Source organism: Carassius gibelio, chromosome A11 (genome assembly GCF_023724105.1).
Source record: "Carassius gibelio isolate Cgi1373 ecotype wild population from Czech Republic chromosome A11, carGib1.2-hapl.c, whole genome shotgun sequence".
Taxonomy (NCBI): Eukaryota; Metazoa; Chordata; class Actinopteri; order Cypriniformes; family Cyprinidae; genus Carassius; species Carassius gibelio.
Genome location: NC_068381.1, coordinates 20,949,473 through 20,973,550, shown reverse-complemented (window position 1 = coordinate 20,973,550; position 24,078 = coordinate 20,949,473). Strand labels below are relative to the sequence as shown.

The window sequence follows — 24,078 nt, the reverse complement described above, 5'->3', positions numbered from 1 at the left end:
TCATAAATACCGCCCTCTTGTGGAGTCAAACATACATTTCAGATAAATAAAATTTAAATTTACCTTTTTTTCACATTTCCGGGTTTCTCAGCAGCGGAAGTCGTCATACTTGGGTGAATGGGAGACTGCCACAAATATCTATATTTCCCTTTCATAGGTCACTTAGATGCTGCGGTGACGTCACCACCTATGGGAACACCTTCGGTGTGAAGAATGTCTGAAGCCCTATACCATCCCGCCAATCCTATTGGCCAAATAGCGCTTGGCACCGCCCCACGCATGCGTACGCATATATACCTGGTGCCGCGCGCCATTTCACTCAGATTCTGAGACCCAGGGAGGTTGACTGCCGGCAAGCACCCGCGCATTCTCACTCAACCTCCTCTCACCGCCAGCGAGCAGCCTCTCGGGAGGAGCCTTCACCTATGGCGCCCCCTCGCAAAGACTGGGGCCCTAAGGTTTTTCCACCGGCTCAACAACATCAGCGTAAGAGGTTGAACCTGAGTTTGACGGCTAATTTCTCTCGTTCTCGGGCACCGAATAGCAGCTCCTGATCTTTTCGCTGCTTGCCAGGGACTGTGCCTTCCACTAGAGAGCGCTGTTGGACCGCTTTCGCGCATCCAACACTCTCACTGCAGTCCCCATGCTCAAACTCTGACTGTCTAGCCGCAAACAGCGCCTCGAACAGCATTGGATCGAGCTGTAACGCCAAACGCTCCCTCAGACATTCTGCGCAATCCAGCCTTCAGAATTCGAGGGGCGATGCTTCATCTGTGCACGGACGCCACAAGCTTTTCGTGCCCGGACGTTTTAACATGTGTGACTGCGTTGCGGGAAACGGACATTTTGAGGCCGCTAATATTGTTTTGGGCCGTGTGGGGACGCTTACCCGGCATTTCTCGATGGGTGTTACGCACAATTTGTCAGGGAAACACCATTCAGTTTCGGAAGGGCCCGCCCCCTTTCCGCGGAATTCTTTCCACGGTGGTGAAACCGATGGACATAGCGGTGCTGCGACAGGAGATGTCGGCTCTGCTGAACAAAGGGGCTATAGAAGAAGTACACCCCTCTCTGATGGAGTCAGGATTTTACAGCAGTTATTTTTTGGTACCAAAAAATACGACCCATTCTGGATTTACGCCATCTGAATCTTTCACTCAGGCCGAGCAAATTCAAGATGTTGATGATAAAATCTATTTTGTCTCAGATTCAACCAAACGACTGGTTTGTCACGATCGATCTGAAGGATGCATACTTTCATATTCAGATCATAAAGAGACACAGGAAGTTCCTCAGATTCGCTTTAGAGGGCAAAGCGTATCAGTACCGTGTTCTTCCCGTTGGCTTAGCTCTAGCTCCCCGTACTTTCTCAAAATGCATGGACGCAGCTCTGGCCCCGTTGCGGCTCCAGGGCATCCGTGTTTTGAACTATTTGTACGATTGGCTGGTGTTAGTGCAATCGCAGACCCAAGCACACTCTCATCGGGATCTGGTGCTAAGTCATTTAAACAGCCTGGGCTTACGCACGAATTTCCAGAAAAGTGTTTTAATCCCCTCTCAATGGATAACCTTTCTGCGAATAGACTTGGACTCTCGCGCGATGACAGCAAGGCTTTCTCTCCTGCGCTCTCAGTCGATTACGTCATGCGTGCGAGTTTCAAAGCGGGTCGCGCAGTGACAGTGAGATTGTGCCTCAGACTTTTAGGTCTAATGGCAGCGGCTCTTCCCGTAATTCGTCTGGGATTACTTCACATGCGCTCTTTTCTGTGGTGGACGAAAAGACAAAATATTTCACCCCGTTGTCTTCCGCATTGAACGATTTCGGTGACACGGAGGTGTGTGATGTCGTTAAAGCCATGGATGTCAACCGAATTTCTCCTAACCGGGGTTCACCTCAAGAGACTGTCACGAAGGATGCATCTTTGACCGGCTGGGGAGCTGTTTGTCAGGGGCGCCCAGCCCACGGAGTGTGGACAGCGGCACAACGCAGTTGGCACATAAACAGATTTGAATTACTGATGGTTTTTCTGGCTCTCCAGTATTTCGCAAGTCTGCTGATCGGCCGTCATGTACTGATCAGATCGGACAACACAGCGGTTGTGTCATACCTGAATCATCAGGGAGGATTAGGCTCTCGCTCCCTGTGCAGGCTGGCGAGACATATTCTTTGATCTCACAACAAATTTCTGTCGATCCGGGCTGTTCATATCCCCGGACGATTGAACTTTGGAGTGGATTTGCTATCCAGACAGACTCTGGAGCAAGGGGAATGGAGATTGCACCCACAAACGGTGAATCTCCTATGGCAGATTTTCGGAGAAGCAAAAGTGGATTTATTCACATCGAACACGACTACGCATTGCCTGCTATGGTTCTCCCTATGCCCTCCATCACCCCTGGGCTTGGATGCGTTAGCTCACAACTGGCCCAGGACCAGTTTGTATGCATTTCCCCCAATTAATCTGATCCCAGCGGTTTTATGCAGAATACGGCTGGACAGAGTGGAACAGCTGCTGCTGGTGGCTCCGCGGTATCACACACAGCAGTGGTTTGCGGATCTGATCAATCTATTAGCGGGCTTTCCATGGGAGATTCCCGTCAGACATGATTTATTATCGAAAGCACTGGGACTGATTTGGCATCCCAGGCCAGATCTATGGAATCTGTGGGTGTGGCCTCTGAGCGGAGTGAGTTAATATGTCCCGGTCTTTCTGATGAAACTACAGAGACTATACTGAATTCTAGAGCAGCTTCTACGAGACGCTTATATGCTTTCAAGTGAAGACTGTTTACAGCCTGGTGTGAAAATCGTAATGTGGATCCAGTTTACTGCCCATTGGCTTCAGTACTGGAGTTCCTTCAGGACCGTTTTTCGGATGGAGTGACACCAGCCACCTTAAAGGTTTATGTGGCAGCCATTTCAGCTTACAACGAATATATAGATGGTGCCTCAGTGGGCCGTCATCTACTGGTTTCTCATTTCATACAGGGTGCGCGACGGCTGAGGCCTTTCCGCCCCGTGTGAGTTCCTTCATGGGATTTATCATTTTGTGTTGCATGGTTTATCGGGGCACCTGTTTGAGCCCCTGGAAACTGTACCGGATAAAATCCTGACTTTGAAGACACTTCTTCTTATGGCTTTATCCTCCCTCAAGAGAGTTGGGGATTTACAGGCTCTCTCTGTCTCACCCTCGTGCACTGAGTTTGCACCGGGCTCTGTGAAAGTGTTGTTGTGACCAAGGCCTAATTATGTCCCTAAAGTCGCATCTAATCCCTTTCGCTTTCAGCAGGTGGTTCTTGAGGCTTTATCCCCTGCTGTGGCGGAGTCTGGAAATCTAAGTCTTTGCCCTGTGAGAGCTTTAAAGACTTATGTGGATCGTACTGCCCCATGGCGTGAGTCTGACCAGCTGTTTGTCTGTTTCGGACACAAGAATAAAGGCCATGCGGTTACAAAATAGCGCATATCCTATTGGCTGGTAGAGGCAATATCTTTAGCCTATGCGGCATGCGGGCTCGCTTCGCCCTTAGAAGTTAAAGCTCATTCCACAAGAACGGTGGCTTCTTCTCAAGCTTTTCTCAGTGGATCTTCTATGGATGATATCTGTGCTGCAGCAGGTTGGTCCTCACCGAGCACTTTTATCAAGTCTTACAGTCTGGACGTGAGGATGGCTCCTGGCTCCCAGGTTCTCTCCGCTTCAGCAGATGCTTCCTTGGATCCCAGCTATCATGTACGTCAGGCGTTATGGTATAGCGTTCCCATACGTGGTGACGTCACCGCAGCATCGAAGTGACCTATGAAAGGGAACATCTCGGTTACGTATGTAACCATGGTTCCCTGAATAGGTCACGAGATGCTGCGGTCCTGGCCGTGCCATACCTTGATAGCATTATTCTTCTTCAGTCATGAAATCTGAGTGAAATGGCGCGCGGCACCAGGTATATATGCGTACGCATGCGTGGGGCGGTGCCAAGCGCTATTTGGCCAATAGGTTTGGCGGGATGGTTTAGGGCTTCAGACATTCGTCACACCGAAGGTATTCCCATACCTGGTGACGTCACCGCAGCATCTCGTTCCCTATTCAGGGAACCATGGTTACATATGTAACCGAGATGTTTTCATTCTCATTTACATGATGTTCTTGGCTCTGCATGTCTTTTAATATTTTTTAAATGTTTTTTTTTATTAAGCCTTAAAGTTCTGGCAACTTGAGTGACAGGTGGATTGCCGCTGCTGACACCACCATCGTGCTAGGTGGGCGTGGTTTCATTTTCATTTGTCCGGGAGAGTCATGCAGTGACACGCTGCCAAGATGGTGACGGCCCGCTGCGCCCACTTTTGGTTTCAAAAACTCTCTTCAGAAACCTATGGGTGACGTCCATAGACAGTAAAAGAAATGGAAACAGTGACCCCATTGGATTCAACGGAGACAAGTGAAGTCAATTAGAAACACGCACTTCCTGGGGGTCGAGCGTACTGCAGACTCAAACTGAGCTTGAGGACATAGATGTCACGTGAGCAACCTGTAAGTCTTCTAATCGCTGTGCCAAGATAAATCTGAATCAACCACCGAATCTTACAGACATTGTTGAATAATTTTGTCCCGTTGCTTTTATGGACTCTCTATGGGCTTCTGCCTTGACTTTATGCCTCCACATCCCCCCGATAGCCTCATAGACAGTGAAAGATTGCCTGCGAGCTTCTTCTCCTGTCTATACGGTGATTTTTTTACAAAAACTGCTTCTACGGGGCCACAATGTAAGATACAAGGTAATGGGGCCTTTATACATTTTTGTGTTTCTTTAGAAATAATTAATGGACAAATGGAGTCTTTAAACGCCTCAGATGTAAAGTTATTAGCTGTCAAAGTGACGCCAAAATGAATGGGAGTCAATGGAATGCTAACAGCAGGTGGTGGTCCTCTTATCAATGGAGGCGCTCAGGGAAGCTTCAATAAAATATGATCCCTGCCCCCCTGGTGACGTCACAGACACTACGTCCATGTTTTTATACAGTCTATGCTTGGGACCCATCCTGGTCTTAACACCAGGCCCCCTACTAGACTGGAGCGTCAACTGCCACTAATGCTTTGAACACTGCCATATCCTTACTGAAATTACAATATCAATGTTGTGTCATGATTTTGAGTCATTATAGCCCATATGTAGTGTAGTTGTGTGTGTGTGTGTGTGTGTGTGTGTGTGTGTGTGTGTGTGTGCGTGTGTGTGTGTGTGTGTGTGTGTGTTCGAGGTGGGCATTTACCAAGAATATGCACTGAAGTTGTGTGATTGCAAATTTAAGAATCTGTCTTAGATCTGCTGATCCTACGTCCAGGCATACAATCACCTGAAAATGTTTTGAGCAAAAGGTTGCTGCCAGTTCCAGTTCTCTGTATTATAAATCAAGTGAGCCAGATTACTGAGACTTTATCTTTTGTCAGTAATGGCTGTTGGTGCCTCTGCCCGAGTCTTTGAATATACATGTTGATTGAATTAGGATTGGTGGAATGGGGCAGGCTACTATATCTAAATACTTAATTTGCATGCTTTACTTAAGGTTGACTCTCAGGTGCATTGTCTCCATTTCTAAGCACTGCCCCTAAATGTATTTAAACTGCAATGTTGATGACTGCAGCACCATGCAGCAAGTTCTCAATAAAGAGTCCCGCTGAAGAGATACTCAAGAGTCTCATGGTCTTGCTTCTAAATTTTCAACAGAAGCTATGATTGGTTTTCCCTGATTTCCTGCCTTGTCATAAGGACCACTTCAAACACTCTGCCTCACCTTTTCATGCCACTCACCAGAGTGATTTGCATTTTGTGATTTGTTATAGTTTTGTGTCCATGTGTCTTGTGTCTTTTTTATGATTTTTGGATTATGACTTTTTTTTTTAATCTCATTTATGACTTGAGATTATGTTTGCCATCAACTTGTAAATATTTTTCAAATTAGTAAAGTAGTGGGTGTGATGCAGGTTATTTTGTGAATATATCTTTGTCACTGTTTTTTCTTCTATTCCCTTTTATTTCCCTTTCTTTTCAGTTAATGTAGAGGCTCAGGCCACACACACACACACACACACACACACACACAACTACACTACATATGGGCTATAATGACTCAAGAAGATTGTTTTTGTTTGTTATTTTGGCTGTGTCCGCTGAAGTTGCTACCCTATCTCTCTGCTGTGAAGACTCATTTCATCCTCTCACGACTAGCCCTAGAAATTGTAACAGTTTAGTTTTGTCTCATTCAGTGTGTCTGGTGGTCTTTGTTACTTCTTGAAAAGAAATAGTATCTCTGAGGATTTCCAGTCAGGATTTAGACCGTATCATAGTACTGAAACTGCTCTCATCAGAGTTACAAATGACCTGCTCTTATCATCTGTAGGGTTGTATTTCACTATTATTGCTACTGGATCTTAGGACGGCACTTGACACTATCGACCACAACATCCTTTTAAGTAGACAGACTACAGAATTATGTTGGCATTAGTGGAATTGCATTGTCATGGTTCAAATCTTACTTATCTGACCATCATAAATTCATAGCAGTTAATGATGAGATATTATATCGATCACAAGTACAGTATGCAGTGCCACAAGGCTCAGTACTAGGACCATTGCTTTTCCCGCTTTACATGTTACCCTTGGGAGATATCATCAAGAAACATGATGTTAGCTTTCATTGTTATGCTGATGATTTGTCCATGGCCCCATGAAACATAAAAATTTGCAAAACTAACGGAATTCATAGTTAATATAAAAAAACTGTATGACTTGTAATTTCCTACTGCTAAATCTGAATTCTAAAAAGGTTTTTATTATTGGACCAAAAACATCTGCATGTAATATTTGATCGCAATCTTTACTTTGAAAACCTTGTTCCTGGCATTTGTAAAACAAAATTTTTCCATCGAAATATATTTAACTTACGACCTGTGCTCTCAATGTCAAATGCAGAAACATTAATACATGTGTTCATGACCTCAAGGTTAGATTATTGTAATGATCTATTGGGTGGTTGTTCTGCACACTTAATAAACAAACTCCAGCTAGTCCACATGCAGCAGCAAGAGTTCTTACTAGAACCAGGAAGTATGACCGTATTAGGTTCTGTCACTGTCTCCCTATTGAACAACGAATACATTTTACAATTTTGCTATACTTATAAGTTTAGCTCCTCAATACTTGACCGAGTTCATATTGCATTATAGTGCTTTACTACTACTGCAATCTCAAAACTCTGGCCAATTGATAATATCTAGGATATCAAAATCAACTGCGGGTGGCAGATCCTTTTCCTATTTACACCCAATCCCTGTTGTTCGGAAGGCAGACACACCCCGTCAATTTAAATCTAGATTAAAGATTAAAGATCTCTTTAACCTAGTTTACACATAACACACAATCATATTTCTATAATTCAAATACATTAAATGATTGTTAGGCTGCATTTATTAGATCAAATGGAACCGGGAACACTTCCCATAACATCCTATGTACTCCTATGTACTCGTTACATTGTAAGAAGAATGGCTTGAGAGGTTACTGTAGCCACCAGATCCAGTCCATATCCAGGCCAGAAGGTGGATCAGCACCTAGAGACAACCTCTACATCCCTGAATGTCAGTGAAGACCAAGTCAACTAGATGAGTCCCAGAGACAAATCCCCTGCAAAGACCTCATCACCTCCATGACCATCGGCACGAGACCATCGGCACCAGATGAGTCCTCTGCATCTGTGCTGCAGCCTGGAATTATACCACACCATACTGGTTTCGTCTGACCTGAGGAGAACTGGACCCCTGACTGAGCATAGTGTCTCCCAAAGTTTTTTTCTCCATTTCTGTCTGGAGTTTTGGTTAATTGCCACTGTCGCCTTTGGCTTGCTTAGAGGGGGACGCTTGACTGATTGCACAGATGCTATTGGTAGAGAGCCGAACTGGATGATGATATCACTGAATCATCAATTAACTGACTTTAGCTGAAAAATGACTCTGTTATTGTCTTATAACATCATTGACAAATGACCTTTTTGGCTCTGTAAAGCTGCTTTGACACAATCAAAGCGCTTTACAAATAAAGGCAATTTGAATTGACTGTGGGAACATAGCAAAGGTGTGTGCTACTGGCAGCCTTTAATTGCACTTTGTCTGTCTTAACTTTTGGCATATGTATTAGGGTATCCTATTATGCTTTTTTTATACTTTTTTTATACTTTTTTTTCAGCTTTAGTTTGTAATGTCTGTGCATGAAAAAATGGCAAAGATTCAAAGCACAAAGTCCACTACAACCTGATTTGTTTTCTATATCAGAGGTGTATTCCAGAAAACAATGTTAACCTACTGTCACATACACCCTGACCTCAGTTTATTCAGTGTATGCTGGTTTCAAAACCACTCCAAGGGTATAAGTTTATTCAACCCGGAGTATTCTCACAATGAACAAAAAGTGTGTAAAACTGTTGCCTTGGAATGTTTTGTTGGAGTTTTCTGCCAGGAATGTGCACATCTCAATATCCCTCATTTAAATAAATCCCACCCAATACATAAAAAGGGGGGAGGGGATATTTAAAATGTATTTTGCATTTAAACATTTAATCTGAGTGTTTTTGATTTTTTTAAATACAGAAGGTATCAACCTCCTTATTATGCTGCCGAATTCCTGCAGGGATGGGCAGTATTTAAAAATACATGTATTTGAAATACTATTTTGTATATAAATAACTTTGGCAAAGTCAAATGTATTTTGTATTTAAATACATTTAATCTTAGTAATTTTTTTTTTTTTAGTATTTTTGTATACTTGTTGATATAGGAAATCAGCAGTCTAATAAAGAGGTTGATTGGCTAAAGTATTTTATGTATTTTGAAACTACAAAAATTAAACTTATTTAAATACAAAATAGAAAACAGTATTTTGTATTTCATCCCTGGCTATGCCCAAGAGACACTGTTTCACAGATCTAATATACTGATACACACATGCAGCTGTTTACGTTTGAAGACATAACCGTTTATGGGAACTTTAAATGTTTTTACTGTAACCTTGTGTGTGTTTGACAGAAAAAAAAGTATATCAGAAGTTTAAACCATCTTAAATCTTAAATCTAGTTTCACACAGTTTGATAGATGATTATGTCTTTGAATTAGTTAGTTGTTTCGTGGAGACAGGCATTTTTTTCCTAATGTTTTTAAATGTGCTATTGTGAAACCACTTCTTTTTTCTTCTTCTTTTTTTAAGAAACCTGTATTGTTCTCTCCTTAATAACTATAGACCAATTTCTAACATTACATTTTTGAGAAAAATTTTAGAAAAAGTTGTATTTCAGCAGCTTGATACATTTTTAGATCAAAATCAGTCTGGTTTCAGGGAAGGTCATAATACAGAAACAGCACTATTAAAGATAGTAAATGATCTAAAGGTAATGCATCAATTTTAAAACTCTTGGATCTAAGTGCAGCATTTGACACGGTTGATCACTGTATTCTGTTAAACAAACTGTAAAAACTTGTAAGTCTCTCTGATAATGTTTTAAATTGGTTCAAAAATATATTACAGAAAGGAAGTTCTTTTTTAACTTTTAATTATTAACTAACTTTTTTAGTTAATATAGGTGATTGTATCTTAAAGACATGAAATATTACATGGTGTTCAACAAGGATCAGTTCTTGGGCCTGTTTCATTTTCATTATACAAGCTCCCTTTGGGCAGCATAATTCAGAAATATGACATGAATTATACTTTTTATGCTGATGATATACAATTATACATTTCAGTTGAGTTCAGAGACACTGCTGTATTAGAGAGGTTGTCTGACTGCCTCTCCAGCATTGTTAAGTGGATGAACACAATTTTTATTTTTTTAATTTAACAAAGATAGAACTGAAATTCTCATGAGCCCAAAACATGAGTGGGAGAGGAGCTGGGTTGGGTTCCTTGGCACTATACAATCTAAGAAAGAGGCGTCATTCTAGACTGTGAACTTAGTTTTAAGTTTTAATTCATGCTTTTATCTTCTCTCATCTAGATTATTTTAATGTTATGTCTTCTGGCTTGCCTAAGGGTTCTATAATTAAGTTACAACTGATACAAAATGCAGCAGCCAGAGTACTAATAAAACAAAAAATGAGAAAGCATACTACAATACAACTGAAAGTAAAAGAGGCTACCAGCTTAAAGTGGGACATCTTTTTATGTATGAGGTCCGGGGCAAACATGGCCTAATGTTAAGAGAGTCAGACTTGTAATCATATGGTTGTGGTTTTGCTCTGGGTGTGTGTTCATGGTGTGTGTGTGTGTGTGTGTGTGTGTGTGCATTTGGATGGGTTAAATGCAAAACACAAATTCCAAGTTTGGGTCACCACACTTCACTTTCATTTTATCTTCTGATTCTTTTATTGTTACTTTATTATTTTATATGGACATTGAGGTCAAACTATATTCTTTAGTTTACATTTTGAACCTTTTATAGTTGTTTGATTTTAATTATATTTGATTTTATGGTTGTGAAGCACTTTGAGTTGCATTTTATGTATGAAAAAATACAAATGTTTATTATTATTATTATTAGACTCACAAGGCTTTTTAGACATGTAAATGTAAGAAACTTTTCATGATGCTGAAGAACTGCACAGTCAGAGATGATCATCAAAAACAAACCAATGTTTTCTTGCCATAGTAACTAAGGTAGGGCATTTAAAGAGACAATGTATTTTCTATTTACCCTACCCCAACCCTACATCTAAACCCACCCCTAACAGGAAAATTTGTGCATGTTTGGATTTTCAAAAAAACTGAATGATTTATAAGCCTTTTGAATTACAGCAACACTGAAAATGTCCTCATAAAGCACCTCCTCATTGTAATACATATGTCATAACCATGTCATTATACAAATGTATGTCCTCATAAACCCCACACACAATTAAAATATCCATAGATTACCAAGCCCTATTTATATGAAATCACATTAAAGAGTTTTCGTTGCGTTCACGCAGTTTTGTCCAGCAGCAGGCGGTGTGTTCTGAGCGCTTCGAAACTGTCACGCGTTGTGCTCTGACGACATTTCCGGTCTAACCCGGTCCCGGAAACGCTTCAAACTCCACAGAAGCCTCCAGTTAGCTAACCCCTGTTAGCTTTATCGTTTTATCATTATTTACTTTATTTTATTTTTTATCAGAAAAAGCATAAAATAACAAGTTATATTTGAATCTGGTCAGAGCGCAAAGATAACTTAAGGTAAACATATAAAAAAAAGCGTGAATGATCGGTTTTAATGTAAATACGCTGTGGTGGTGTAACGGTTTGTTGACACATCAGTTGTCGCTGTTAAAGCAAATAAACCAATCAAACTATAATATTATACATCTAATATAGAATTGCGCGATATATTGGAGTGTAGTATTGCACTAGTTTTAACTGCACATGCGTTAACAGTCTTTGTTATTGCTTATATCTCGTCTGTCTGCTTCCAGTATTCATGATTCATCGGCTTTCTGAAAGTTGAGCAGCTGATCTGGAGATCATGGAGAAAGGTCAGACAGCATGAACAGCAGCGGTGGCTGAATTAACACAACAACATTAGATTTTATTTCTAAAAGATTTTTGGTAGCAGCGTTCACACAAAGGGGGTGTTTTCTGTGACCCACGCTCTGGATGAATGGACAGGTGTTCAGAGTTCAGGTGTGTTGTGATGGACTGGATGATGTGTTGCAGATGTGAAGGCGGGTATGTCCTCTGTCGTGGCTGCAGAAGCGTCGGTCGGACCTGTGGTGTCACAGAGCCGCTCAGAGGACGAGGAGTCCACCGCTGTGAAGAGGACCGCCGCTCAGGCCTTCAGTGGACCGGGAATGATCCCCAAACGCAGAAGCTCCTCCAGGTGAAGAGCAGTCCTCTGTTACCACAGCAGTCTTCTGGTTCACTGTGGTACTTTTAATGTGTCTTATAGCTGTCAAATCTTTACGTTTTAGATCAATAAAAAGAAAGAAGTTTGATGATGAACTGGTTGAGAGTAGCCTTGCGAAATCTACCAGTCGGGTCAAAGGTCAGCCTGTCATTGAGCCAATCAGATGTCCCGGCGGTGACCTCACCATCAGTGATAAAAAGAAGGTAATGAAGGTTATTTGGATTTTTTTCACACATTGTTATAATATAAAAATAATAAGAACCATTATTAATATTAATAATAATAAAATGAGCTTCAAATCAGCATATTAGAATGACTTCTGACCATTGGGTGAAAATTCACCTTCGCCATTACAAGAATAGACTACATTTTAAAATACATTCAAATGGAAAGCAGTTTCAAAATACTATTTCAAAATACTACTGTATTTTTGATGAGCATTAGAGACTTATTTCAAAAACGTTGAAAAAAGCACATTTTAACCAACAAATTGTCTGTATAGCTAAAACAATGTCTTGTCACTTTGCACTTTTAATTAATAGGTTCGTTTTATTTCCTAATTATTTCTTATTGTTTTATTAATTTTTTTTGGTGTTGTATTTTTTTATTATTTTCTTTACGTATGTGCAGTGCAGTCATTAAATGTTTACATATAAGGACGGGATCTTAGTGTCTGACACATGCGTTTTCATTGAAATAGCTTTTTAATGTGTGTTTTATTGTTTTAAAGTGAACATGCATAGTGCTTACTGAGATGTAACATCTGTGTTTTAAGTAAACATCTGTTGATCTGCCACTCTCTGAGCCACAGGGTTTAAAGTCTGCCAGCTCTTTTACACATCCCCTTACCATGGTGATCGCTCCTTCATCAATGACCAAACGGATGAAGAAGAGCAAGCAGCCGTTACAGATCACCAAAGACCTGGGCCGCTGGAAACCCACCGACGACCTGCTGCTCATCAATGCCGTTTTGCAGGTCAGCTGTCAGAACTGAACTCTTTAGGGAAGTGCTGCTGAGATGAATTGACCTGGAGTACATACACTTTCTCTTCAGACCACAGATCTCTCATCTGTTCATCTGGGGGTGAAATTCAGCTGTCGCTTCACGCTGCGAGAGATTCAGGAGCGCTGGTACGCTCTACTGTATGACCCAGTCATATCAAAGTGAGTTTCTGACCAAATTATCCTTCTGATGTAGTTACAGTTCCTGATTTAAACTGTTAGGAAGTGAAAACAAACAAACAAACAAAAAAAAAACTGTCATCATCCTCATGACTAATTGCTTCAACAGAATACCGAAGGACAACATTTCAAAAATGTCCATTGCATGATAGTATCATTAAAGTTATACCTCTTGCCCTACATACCAAGTTCTCTTATTTATTCAGTAATTTAACTCACCAGGGACTATTTTTCAGCTTTTTTTTATTTTTTATTATTGTACCTAACAATGAGTTTGTTTAGTCTTTGTTTGGTCAGTCAGTGTTAGAAGCGAGACAGTGCTGAGAAGTCCCAAGACACATCTGCATTTCAATCTCCAATTCCCTCTCTTAAGACTTCTTAATTCGTTACCTCTCTTTAACCATTCTGCTGAATTCTAAAAACACTTTAATAATTGATCATGTTCCCGTTTTCAGTTATGCTCAAACAGTCTGTCTTGGAATATCGAACCAAATTTTGATTCCATGAAACTCTTAGCTATAGTTTTGTTCTTATTCATATGTTTTGTGAAAACAAAGTAAAAAGTATTATAATCCGATTACAGAACAGAACCAAGGAGAAATTGATATCTCAAATATAAGTTTGTGTGTTTTTACAGATTTTTGCTTTTAAATTGATTCATATTTAAGTGACCTTTAAGTGTCCTTTTTACTTTTCCTTTAGCATAGGATGTGAGTGTATATGTCTCTGAGGGGTTTGTCTGTTCCTCAGGTTGGCGTGGCAGTCCATGAGACAGCTGCATCCAGAGGCCATCGCTGCTATTCAGAGTAAAGCTCTGTTCAGTCAGGCAGAGGAAGCCCTGCTCGCCAAGATCACCTCAGTGAGACATCCATGCTTCAATGAGATCATTTTGTTGACATGTTACAATCAATGCTTTCTAGATTGTTTTTTTTAATGTAAACGCTGTACAGTTGATCCTTGCTTCATGTTTGTGAGTAGAGCAGTCAGCCTAAGCTGGAGGTTTTTCAAGATTTGCTGAACAAGCACCCGAATGTCTTTTACCCGTCGCGCACTGCTAAGAATCTGATGGTCCACTGGCAGCTGCTCAAGCAGTACTATCTGCTGGAGGACCAGAGCGGTGAGAAGCTGTCAGACGTCACTACAGTCCTGCATGTGTTGATCGCCTTCATTTACACAACTCTGATGTGTCTCTAGTTCAACCTCTGCCTAAAGGAGAGCAAGTGCTGAACTTCTCTGATGCCGAGCAGGTGGTTGATGATGCCAAACTCAAGTAAGGAAACGGTCTTACTCTTACTCACCATCACGTTAAGAGTAAATTGACAAATAATATTGTACAATAACACTTAGTCCTGCAGTGTGACTAAAGAACTTAAAAAAAATTATGCAATTTTATACACAGCAAAAAAAAAAAAATCAAGCAGATCAAATTGAAATCTCACATACAGAATGAACCACTAAAACAACAACCAAAAGATATCTCTCTCACACACACCATAACACTCACCCCCTTCCTGCCTGAACACCAGATTAAATAAAAATGATTTACATAATACAAAACCATCCGTGATCCTCTATTCTCGTTCTTAATGTGTTGACTCAGCCTTTTATGGTAATTATATATGATGAATGACTCTGGTTACTTTCTGGTTCTGATCATTTATCGTTTTTTTTTTTTTTTATCAGGGACAGCAGGGATGAAGTCTTAGAGCACGGTGAGTTATTTCATACAGCCTCTTGTTGTTTTTAATGTGCTTAGATATAGTAATTTCAGTACTCTTTCCTATGTGTATGAAACGTTTCTGTCTTTTGTGTAGAGCTGATGATTGCAGATAGACATCAGAAGCGTGAGATCAGACAGCTGGAGCAGGAGCTTCCTCGCTGGCAGGTGTTAGTGGACAGCATCACAGGTCAGGCTTATTACACTGGCTTTCTGTAAAGTTATCAGAATAGTGTGATTGAGTGTGATTGTGTGATATGATTATTACAGGCATGAATTCACCAGACTTTGATAATCAGACGCTGGCAGCTTTACGTGGACGAATGGTCAGATATCTGATGAGATCTAGAGAGGTCAGTGGCTGTTTAATGTCATGCATGCTCACTTTGGTATATGTGAAATAAACACATTATGTACTTAAAGGCTGTTTGAATAACTTTGTGTATATTAATTAAATTCTCTTAGCCATTTTGGCAAGAAAGTGACAAAATATTGGTTGCACTTAATTTTACAGTATGTGAACTGAGTGTAGAAGGCAACTGTGTGGACTCGGCATGGGTTAAGGTTCTGGTTTAGTATATAGTTATTACCCAGGTATTGGGATTACTTTAGTGAAGTATGTAGTGTGTACAGGTGCATTTCAATAAATTAGAATGTCGTAGAAAAAAGTTAATTTATTTCAGTTATTCAATTGTGAAACTCGTGGATTAAATCAATTCTGTGCACACTGACTGAAGTAGTTTAAGTCTTTGGTTCTTTTAATTGTGATGATTTTGGCTTACATTTAACAAAAACCCACCAATTCACTCTCAACAAATTAGAATATGGAGACAAGCCAATCAGCTAATCAACTCAAAACACTCCCTAGGATTCCTGAGCCTTCAGAATGGTCTCTCAGTTTGGTTCACTGGGCTACACAATCATGGGGAAGACTGCTGATCTGACAGTTGTCCAGAAGAAAATCATTGACAGCTGTGGCCTAATGGTTAGAGAGTTGGACTTGTAATCCGATGGTTGCAGTTTTGAGTCTAGGTGCTGGCAGGAGTTGTAGGTGGGAGGGAGTGAATGAACAGTGCTCTGTTCCATCTTCAATAACTATGTCTGAAGTGCCCTTGAGCAAGACTAGAGCTGCAACTAACGATTATTGTTTCTGTCGATTAATCTAATGATTATTTTTATTAAAATAAATTATTAATCTAATGTTCTTTTTTTGATTAGCTAATGAATCCTTTGGATAACTTTACAAAAAAATATAAGCACAACTTCTAATATAATATTTCAACCTTTATTATTATTATTATTTTTTTTTAAATACTTCAGTGTGGTTGAAGTTTTTACAGTATACAAAAATATAGAGGCAAAGAAAATGATTTTACTATGGTAAATATGAGTTAACGATAGCGTTTAAACCACAGTAGCCACAAATGTACAGTTGTCTGAGATGTCATGAAATGTTCTTTAGCATCACAAACCATAAAATGGTAGTCAGGGTTCTGCTATGGTTTATTTTCATAATAGGTAAACACAGGTCACAAGTTAACACGATCACGTTTCCTTGATAAAGCGGCGGCACGAGTTGTCTTGAATCCAGAGATCTGGAGCTGATTCGGTGTAGATAGATGCCTCGGTGGTTCGCGACCGTTGTCTTGCGGCGCGCCGTCTTTTAACACTTGTTCGAAACCTGCGCCAACACAGACTTATTTATCCTACTTACTTCAGCCACTATGGGTGATCATATCAATAACTTGTAATCCTTACAAGAGTATCAGAATCATGCAATGAGCAAGTCTGCATTTATTAGACACTTAATAATATCACATCAGTTTGTGCTTTTAGAATCGCCGAATCTGCTGCGGTCGTTCCATCACATCTGCAGTGGAGACCTGAACCAGAAAGTTGGTCACAGATAACACGGTAACCAGTTAAACCGTAACACCGGAGAGCGCCAGGTTGTTTTCCTCGGAGGTGCTCGTGCATAACAGTTCTGCTGCCATGGTACACCATATTCGTTTTTGCAAAGGGAACAAAGGACCATTTTATTGGGCCTATGTTTAAAATATTCTCATACTTTTGATAACCGTGGTCTCTGTTTTTGTGATAGAATGCAACTTTCTCCATTCCCAGGAGCAGAAGCCGCCATTACGCAAGATGTAAACAGTGTGACGCGTCGATGCATTTCAAGCATGTCAATGTATTTTCGTAATCGATGACGTCGACGCGTCGTTGCAGCACTAGTTACCAGACTTGGCAAATGTCATGACTTTCACTTTCAACCAAACAAACAAAACAAACATTAATTGCCAAAGAAGATGGCTGTACACAGAGTGCTGTATCCATGCATGTTAACAGAAAGCAACCGAGAGAACCGCAGCCTTGTGAGGATTGTCAAGCAAAGTCAATTCAAGGAAGGGACTAAGGCTGGGGTCAAGCCACCACACAACTGGCTACAGTTGTCAGATTTCTCTTGTTATGACACTCCTGAACCCCAAACGACGTAAAAGGCATCCTAGAGTCTGGAGGAAGGGTGGAGAAGCTCATAGCCCAGGTTACTTAAAGTCCAGTGTTAACTTTCCACAGTCTGTGAAGTCACTGCACCCGTTTACCAATACATTTTTGAAGCAGTTCATGCTTCCTTCTGCTGAGCAGCTTTTTGAAGATGCTGATTTCATTTTCCTACACCTGCCCACACTGCCAAAATCACCAAAAGTTGGTTAAATGACCATGGTGCCTGTGTGCTTGAGTGGCCAGCAAACTCACCAGATCTGAACCCCAGAGAGAATCTATGAGCTATTGTCAAGAGGAAGATGAGAAACAAGAGACCAGACAATGCAGATGAGCTGAAGACCACTGTCAAAGAAACCTGTGCTTCCAGACCACCTCAGCAGTGCCACAAACTGATCACCTCCATGAGTTTCACAATTTGAGTTAAATTACTGAAATAAATGAACTTTTCCACAACATACTAACTTATTTAATGTGCCTGTTCATGCAGATCAGGACTGTTAAATAAAGTGCCACCAAAATATCTTCTGCTTTTGCTGTACAAGCTTTTCTCAGAGCTAAATCCTGATCTATCTGTTGTTTTAATAAACAGCAGACTTGTTTGTGAAATGCTTCACTTGTAATGTGTCTGTGATATTTAAAAAAGAAAGTAAAGTTGCTTGCTTTGGTATTTAGTTATCTAATACAGTTTGTGGTACATATGTTTCTAAAGCAATAGTTCTCCCACAGTTGACTGATAACAATATCTTTTGAACGGTTTCAGATCACACTGGGACGTGCAACTAAAGACAAACAGATAGATGTAGATCTGTCTTTGGAGGGTCCTGCGTGGAAGATCTCCAGAAAGCAAGGTTGGGCAGTTGAACAGCATTACTCATGATTTGCACAACTAAATTGTATTACAACATAGAGAAGTCATTATGTGATTTACTGAGGGATGTAGTTACTTATCTTTAGCTTCCATTAAACAGTGCACTCTCTTCAAGTGTCCAGGTTCCACTGACTATCGATTACAGCATCCCATGTAGGTTTACTGCGGTTGTGTCACAGATTTCTATTTACCATGAGTTTTTGTTATTTTTGCAGCAGCAGCAGCATTGAGTCTTGTAACCGGTGAGACCTTGAAGCATGTGAGCCAGAAATTCTTAAATGAGTTTAGAGTCCATAGGAAATAAAGCATGGCTCTTCAGCAGTACTTCCTGTTTGTAATTTTGAAGTCTGCTAATTGGATCAATAAAGGGTACACAGTGAATTAAGTGACCCAGCATTCATTTATGCAAAGTTTATGGACCTTCTGGCTAAATAAAATGGTACAGTTAGCTTCAAGTACAAGCTAACTAGTTGTTACTAAGCCACTAGCAAGTAAGATGCACAACCGATGCAACACTGCCCAGCTGTATAGATTTCACTATAAACTTTGGATGCTTTGAACTATCACCAGGACTTTTGAACAGCATTATGTAAAACAGGATGCGATTTTAAATGATATACATTTTTTTTTAAACTCTAGGGATCATTAAACTGAAAAATAATGGAGATTTCTTCATCGCTAATGAAGGCCGAAGACCCATTTACATTGATGGACGACCAGTTTTATCTGGAAACAAGTGGAAACTCAACAACAATTCTGTGATGGAGGTATTAACATGCTTGCATTTGAGTCAAAATCACTTTTGAAAAATGACAGCCGTCCAAAAATAGTGATTTACCTTAGACTGAATATTTTCACATGGTATATAGATAAATTACTTTGTATGTCTAAACCTTATCAACATATAACTGAAAAAGCATGAAAATCTTCTTTGTCAAAGGGGTAGGATTACAGTTTCATTCTGATTGACGAATCTGAACGTAGTGTTTACATGAACGGTAAATTTAGTGATCAGGTTGATGTGTGCGTTTACATGTCACAAGCTTCTGATCGGATTTACTCTTTTGACATGCATGACTGCATGAATATACAGAGTTTCCCGATGCTGTTTTAATAAGCACACGTGATATTTATCTACTTCGGGTCCTAATTAGGCAACGACCTGCACATGAACTGTTGTGGTGCTTAACTTTAGCAAAAAAAAAAGAAGATGCTCCAAGATGCTTGAAGAAACCTTCCCTCAAAGCAACCTGAGAAACTATGCACAAGTGCAAAAGCTACTCGTTTAAACGCAAAGGATGCACACACACAATTTAGTTTAGAAGTTAATTTAGAAGTTAAACCTGTTAACTGTCACCCATCCCCTCTGTGGGACGCCTACATTTACTTCACTATATTACAATTAAATCTAATCTAATCCTGACAAACTATATATCGTTGGAAAGGTCTAAGACTCCCAAATATATATAATGTTTGGAATGGAATCTGATGTTTCCTACTGACACACTACAGCAAAAGATAGAAATAAATGATTTAAAACCATTTTTTAGCTTGGGAAAATACTAGTGTTTTAATCATTTTAGCCACCACTGTAAGAGGTAAATGAACACAAGAACAGAGTTATCTTGAAATTAATCAGTCCCTCAATAGTGCACATGTAAATATTTGACAGCTGCCAAGTCAGTCAGACTTTGTGCCGAATCCAGTTGCTACCAATGGTTGTTATAGTTATGGGTTTTTGATTTGGTTTTGATTTATTGTTTTCTATTTCAAATTCTATAGTTTAGTTTCATTTAAGGGGTCATGAACTGCCTTTTTTATTATTTTGTTCCGTCCGCTGAGGTCCACTTTTAATGTCATCAAGTAAACCATCATAGTGTGGCAGATTGTTGACTCGGAAATAAATGTCCACTGCTTTGATTGGCTAATAGTTGTGTGTGTTTGACAGCCTACATCCTTCACAATGGACACGGTTGTGATTTAGGTTAAAACACATACACGCAGTACATATCAAACGATCTGTAATAAGACAAAGCAATGGTGATCACTTGAGAGTTACTCCTGTGTGCTGCGAAATTACGGTCGGATCCAATATATTCAGAACAGCATCGTCTTTTAGTTTCAATCTTTCTCAAAATCTTGCATCGAGTTGTGCCTTGTTTGTAAATAAATCCGCGGTGAAATGAAGTGAACAAAAGACCACATTATTATTCACCTGATCAGGATCTTAAATTGTGTGGTGTATGTGTAGTCCTGCATTTGCCTCTCTCATGATTTACACTGTGTGTGTGTGAATTAGTGGGTGGGGCTAAATAAATAAAATAGATATCAAAGAACAGATCATTTATTTAAAACTACAAATAAAGAAACAACAAAGGAACAGAAGATGGCATTCTTTCAATCTCCACAAGGACTTGTTACGTACCATGGAAGAACAACTGTTTGTTGTGGACAACAAAGTGTTGTAATGCTACTTTTATAATAAGACGCTTGTTAATTGCTTTGTTTTATGTTAAATAAGGTGTTAACATTAAAAAATGTTAAAGGGGAAAAAACACACTCCAAACTCAAATACATATGGAGGGAGGGGTACCAGCAGACCGATCACAGTCCTTGCGGTCCACGTAGATTTGACGAGCTTTGACATTTTTGGAGAGGTGCACATTAGGTTATGCTGTAGCTTGCATACGCACAAACTACGGCGTAGTTTCGACACAGAAGTGTTAATCAGCCTTAACATACTGAAGATAGCGTTTTAGTGGACCAATGTGTCATTTTATAGTTTAAAAAAATATTTTTATAATAAACAAAATTTACTGTTACATAAAAATTACCATTTATTTTAATAATGTTATTGCATATAACATGCTCAACAGTTGTATACAGAGTAATTCTCTAAAGAAGTGGAAAGCTAGTTAATAAAGCACATTTGTGTTTGTTTTGTCCAGATTGCAGGCCTTCGCTTCGTGTTTCTGATCAATCAGGAGTTGATTTCTCTCATTAAAGCTGAAGCTGCTAAGATGAACCAGGCATGATGCAGACTTCACTGTTCACGAGCTGTCGAACCCTATCCAGTCACAGCTGTCCTGTCTTTATCCCTGAGCAGAGTCATACACAGAAGACCTTTCAGCACGAGATGATAGAGTCCCTCATAGCATCAGCTGAGCCGGGATCTGGAGCTCAGACTGAAGGAAAAATATTTGGAAATGAATTGGACATTTTATGTGCCTGTTATTTAATTCACATTTGTACAGAAAGAACGGACTGTGTTTTTGAGCTTTGTGTCTGTGTGTAGATTTGCTTTTTTTTATTATTATTATTAATTTGTATTAGAGAAACTGTTAGTTTTGTTGACTTGTACATTTATTGTTTGTTTATACTTTAAACCCAGTGACTTTGTATTGTCTAAGCAAAGTCAGTATGCTAATATTCTGCCATGACAGAAATAGTGTAAATATATTCATAAAGACTGAATAAAACAGAAAAAAGCCATGTTTGCTGCAAATTAGTTTGTTAATTTTAGGTCAAATGATTCACAAAAGCAGAAGTCAGTCCAACAAAGGACACCGAACTGACATCAGCAGTTGAAGCTACTGGCCACTTCGACATCAACAATCTGATAAGAGTTGATTGATTCAAATATTGGGAGAAAGGTTACTGAATGTATTTTTTATTTATTTGAAAATCTGATGTTTTTGGATTGTGTAACATCACTGAAACTTTGGTGCTTGTGATGACGTGGCAGGCTGTAACAGTGTGTGACTCACAAAGTTTCCAAGTGGCTCAAAAAGAAGCTGTACATTGACACCAGGAGCTCATGGTGTGTTCTACTTCTCAGATAACTTCAGTTTAGTCACAGTAAGATAACAGCTCTTCTAGCAATTTATAGAGTCTGGAAATTGGCAGTGTTTGGAATTCAAAGCAATGCAGTTTGTTTGTGTTTGTTTTTGTAAGCGGTACAGAATCTAAATTCATTGGGTTGAGTTTGTTTTTGTATGTGGCATTTGAATATTTTTTTTATCCTACTGACAAGTCAAATCACCTTTATTTATATAGCACTTTTAACAATACAGATTGTCAAAGCAACTGTACAGCATTAAATAGGAAAATAGTGTCAATGATGCAAAAAGGCAGTTCCTTATTGAATTCAGCTGTCATCATTCAGCTCAGTTCAGTTTAAAAAGCATCTGTGCAATCAAATCAACGATATAATTGTAATCGAAGTGACCCCAACTAAGCAAGCCAGAGGCGACAGCGGCAAGGAACCGAAACTCCATCGGTGACAGAATGGAGAAAAAAACCTTGGGAGAAACCAGGCTCAGTTGGGGGTCAGTTCTCCTCTGACCAGACGAAACCAGTCGTTCAATTCCAGGCTGCAGCAAAGTCAGATTGTGCAGAAGAATCATCTGTTTCCTGTGGTCTTGTCCTGGTGCTCCTCTGAGACAAGGTCTTTACAGGGGATCTGTATCTGGGGCTCTAGTTGTCCTGGTCTCCGCTGTCTTTCAGGGATGTAGAGGTCCTTTCTAGGTGCTGATCCACCATCTGGTCTGGATACGTACTGGATCCGGGCGACTGCAGTGACCCTCTGATCTGGACACAGACTGGATCTGGTGGCTACGGTGACCTCAGAACAAGAGAGAAACAGACTAATATTAGCGTAGATGCCATTCCTCTAATGATGTAGAAAGTACATCGGCTGTTACGGGAAGTGTTCCTGGTACCGGTTGTCCTAATTAATGCAGCCTAAAAATCCTTTAACGGATTTTAACATAAGGAATGTGTTAGTGTGTTATGTTTAAACCAGGTTAAAGAGATGGCATAAAAACGGGCATAAAAAGAAAAACGCATGCTTTCCAAATTCAGTGAATACTCTTGGGACTTTTAAACAAAGATGCAGCTGCGATCTGGAACCATAACCATTAGTATAAAAAGTTAAAAAGTTTGTAATGTAAGATGGAAATTTACCAAGGAGTGCCTTTGCAATAAATACATACATGTGTAAATTTCTCCTATGATACAAAGAGGACCTTGATACAGATAATGACCGGTAAAAGATGATCAGTCTCAGTATAACCTATTTCCCTCCCTTAACTCATTGTCAGTTATGCATCCATGTAAATGTGGTTACAAACAAGAGCATTAAGTTCACTGCAGGTCCTCACGTCAATCTTGCAATGTTCATGAAAGTCAAACCAAATTACAGCATCAAGATCTTGGTCTGGTTTCATATGATCACGGGAAGACCTTGCCTAATAATTGAACCAGATCAGTATATTTTAAGTTATGTGAGGGGGCACACTCACAGACAAACAGATGGATGCATGATGTAATTACACTTAAATTATTATATCTCTTTTAGAAACGTTAAGTGCTTCAACAATACAACTATGCCAAGTGCAAAACAATATAATGAAAATTTAAAGCAGTAAAAATGTACAATATATTGTAATCAAATATGTGCAGTGTATTCTGAAGAATGTGTGTCCTGTCATTGCTGTTATTTGGGTCAGTCCTCCTGTGCCTATAATGTCAATCCTGTTGCTGTCATTAATTTCATAAAAAAATAATAAATTATATTTGATATAAATCCCTCCCTTTCCATTGTAACTTTAGATATATTTTATTTTGGAAAAAGCCCTTTTTTAATATATGTCTTGATTGGGGTCAGTAAATTTGTATTATCTCTTTTTTTTTTAAAGAAATGAAAACTTATTCAGCAAGGATGTGTTAAATTGTTAAATTGTTAAGAAGTGATTACAAATATTTATATTGTTAGAAAAGATTCATATTTTGAATAAATGCTGTTCTTTTAAACTTTTTATTCACCAGAGAATCCTGAAAAAAAAATGGTTGCAGTTTCCAACTGTTCCAACATTCAACATTCAAATAAAAAAAATC

The 24,078-nt window shown here is 39.6% G+C and overlaps 1 protein-coding gene across 3 annotated transcripts; it reads left to right on the top strand.

The window, feature by feature from the left end:
- The first annotated feature begins 11,012 nt into the window (after nucleotides 1–11,012).
- On the top strand, nucleotides 11,013–21,674 carry LOC128022645 (microspherule protein 1-like). Of its 3 annotated transcripts, none has more exons than XM_052610392.1 (15): nucleotides 11,013–11,241; nucleotides 11,478–11,537; nucleotides 11,719–11,881; nucleotides 11,973–12,111; nucleotides 12,720–12,884; nucleotides 12,963–13,072; nucleotides 13,841–13,949; nucleotides 14,069–14,207; nucleotides 14,285–14,360; nucleotides 14,774–14,802; nucleotides 14,905–14,997; nucleotides 15,078–15,160; nucleotides 18,073–18,160; nucleotides 18,820–18,947; nucleotides 21,129–21,674. In XM_052610392.1, the coding sequence occupies exons 2-15, from the start codon at nucleotides 11,528–11,530 to the stop codon at nucleotides 21,213–21,215; spliced, it is 1,419 nt and encodes a 472-aa protein (XP_052466352.1). In that variant the 5' UTR covers nucleotides 11,013–11,241; nucleotides 11,478–11,527; the 3' UTR covers nucleotides 21,216–21,674. The 3 variants fall into 3 exon arrangements, with proteins under 3 accessions (XP_052466352.1, XP_052466353.1, XP_052466351.1); XM_052610391.1 differs by having other exon boundaries at nucleotides 11,065–11,241; nucleotides 12,714–12,884; XM_052610393.1 differs by lacking the exons at nucleotides 18,073–18,160; nucleotides 18,820–18,947; nucleotides 21,129–21,674 and adding an exon at nucleotides 16,644–16,816 and having other exon boundaries at nucleotides 11,063–11,241; nucleotides 12,714–12,884.
- The last annotated feature ends 2,404 nt before the right edge of the window (nucleotides 21,675–24,078 follow it).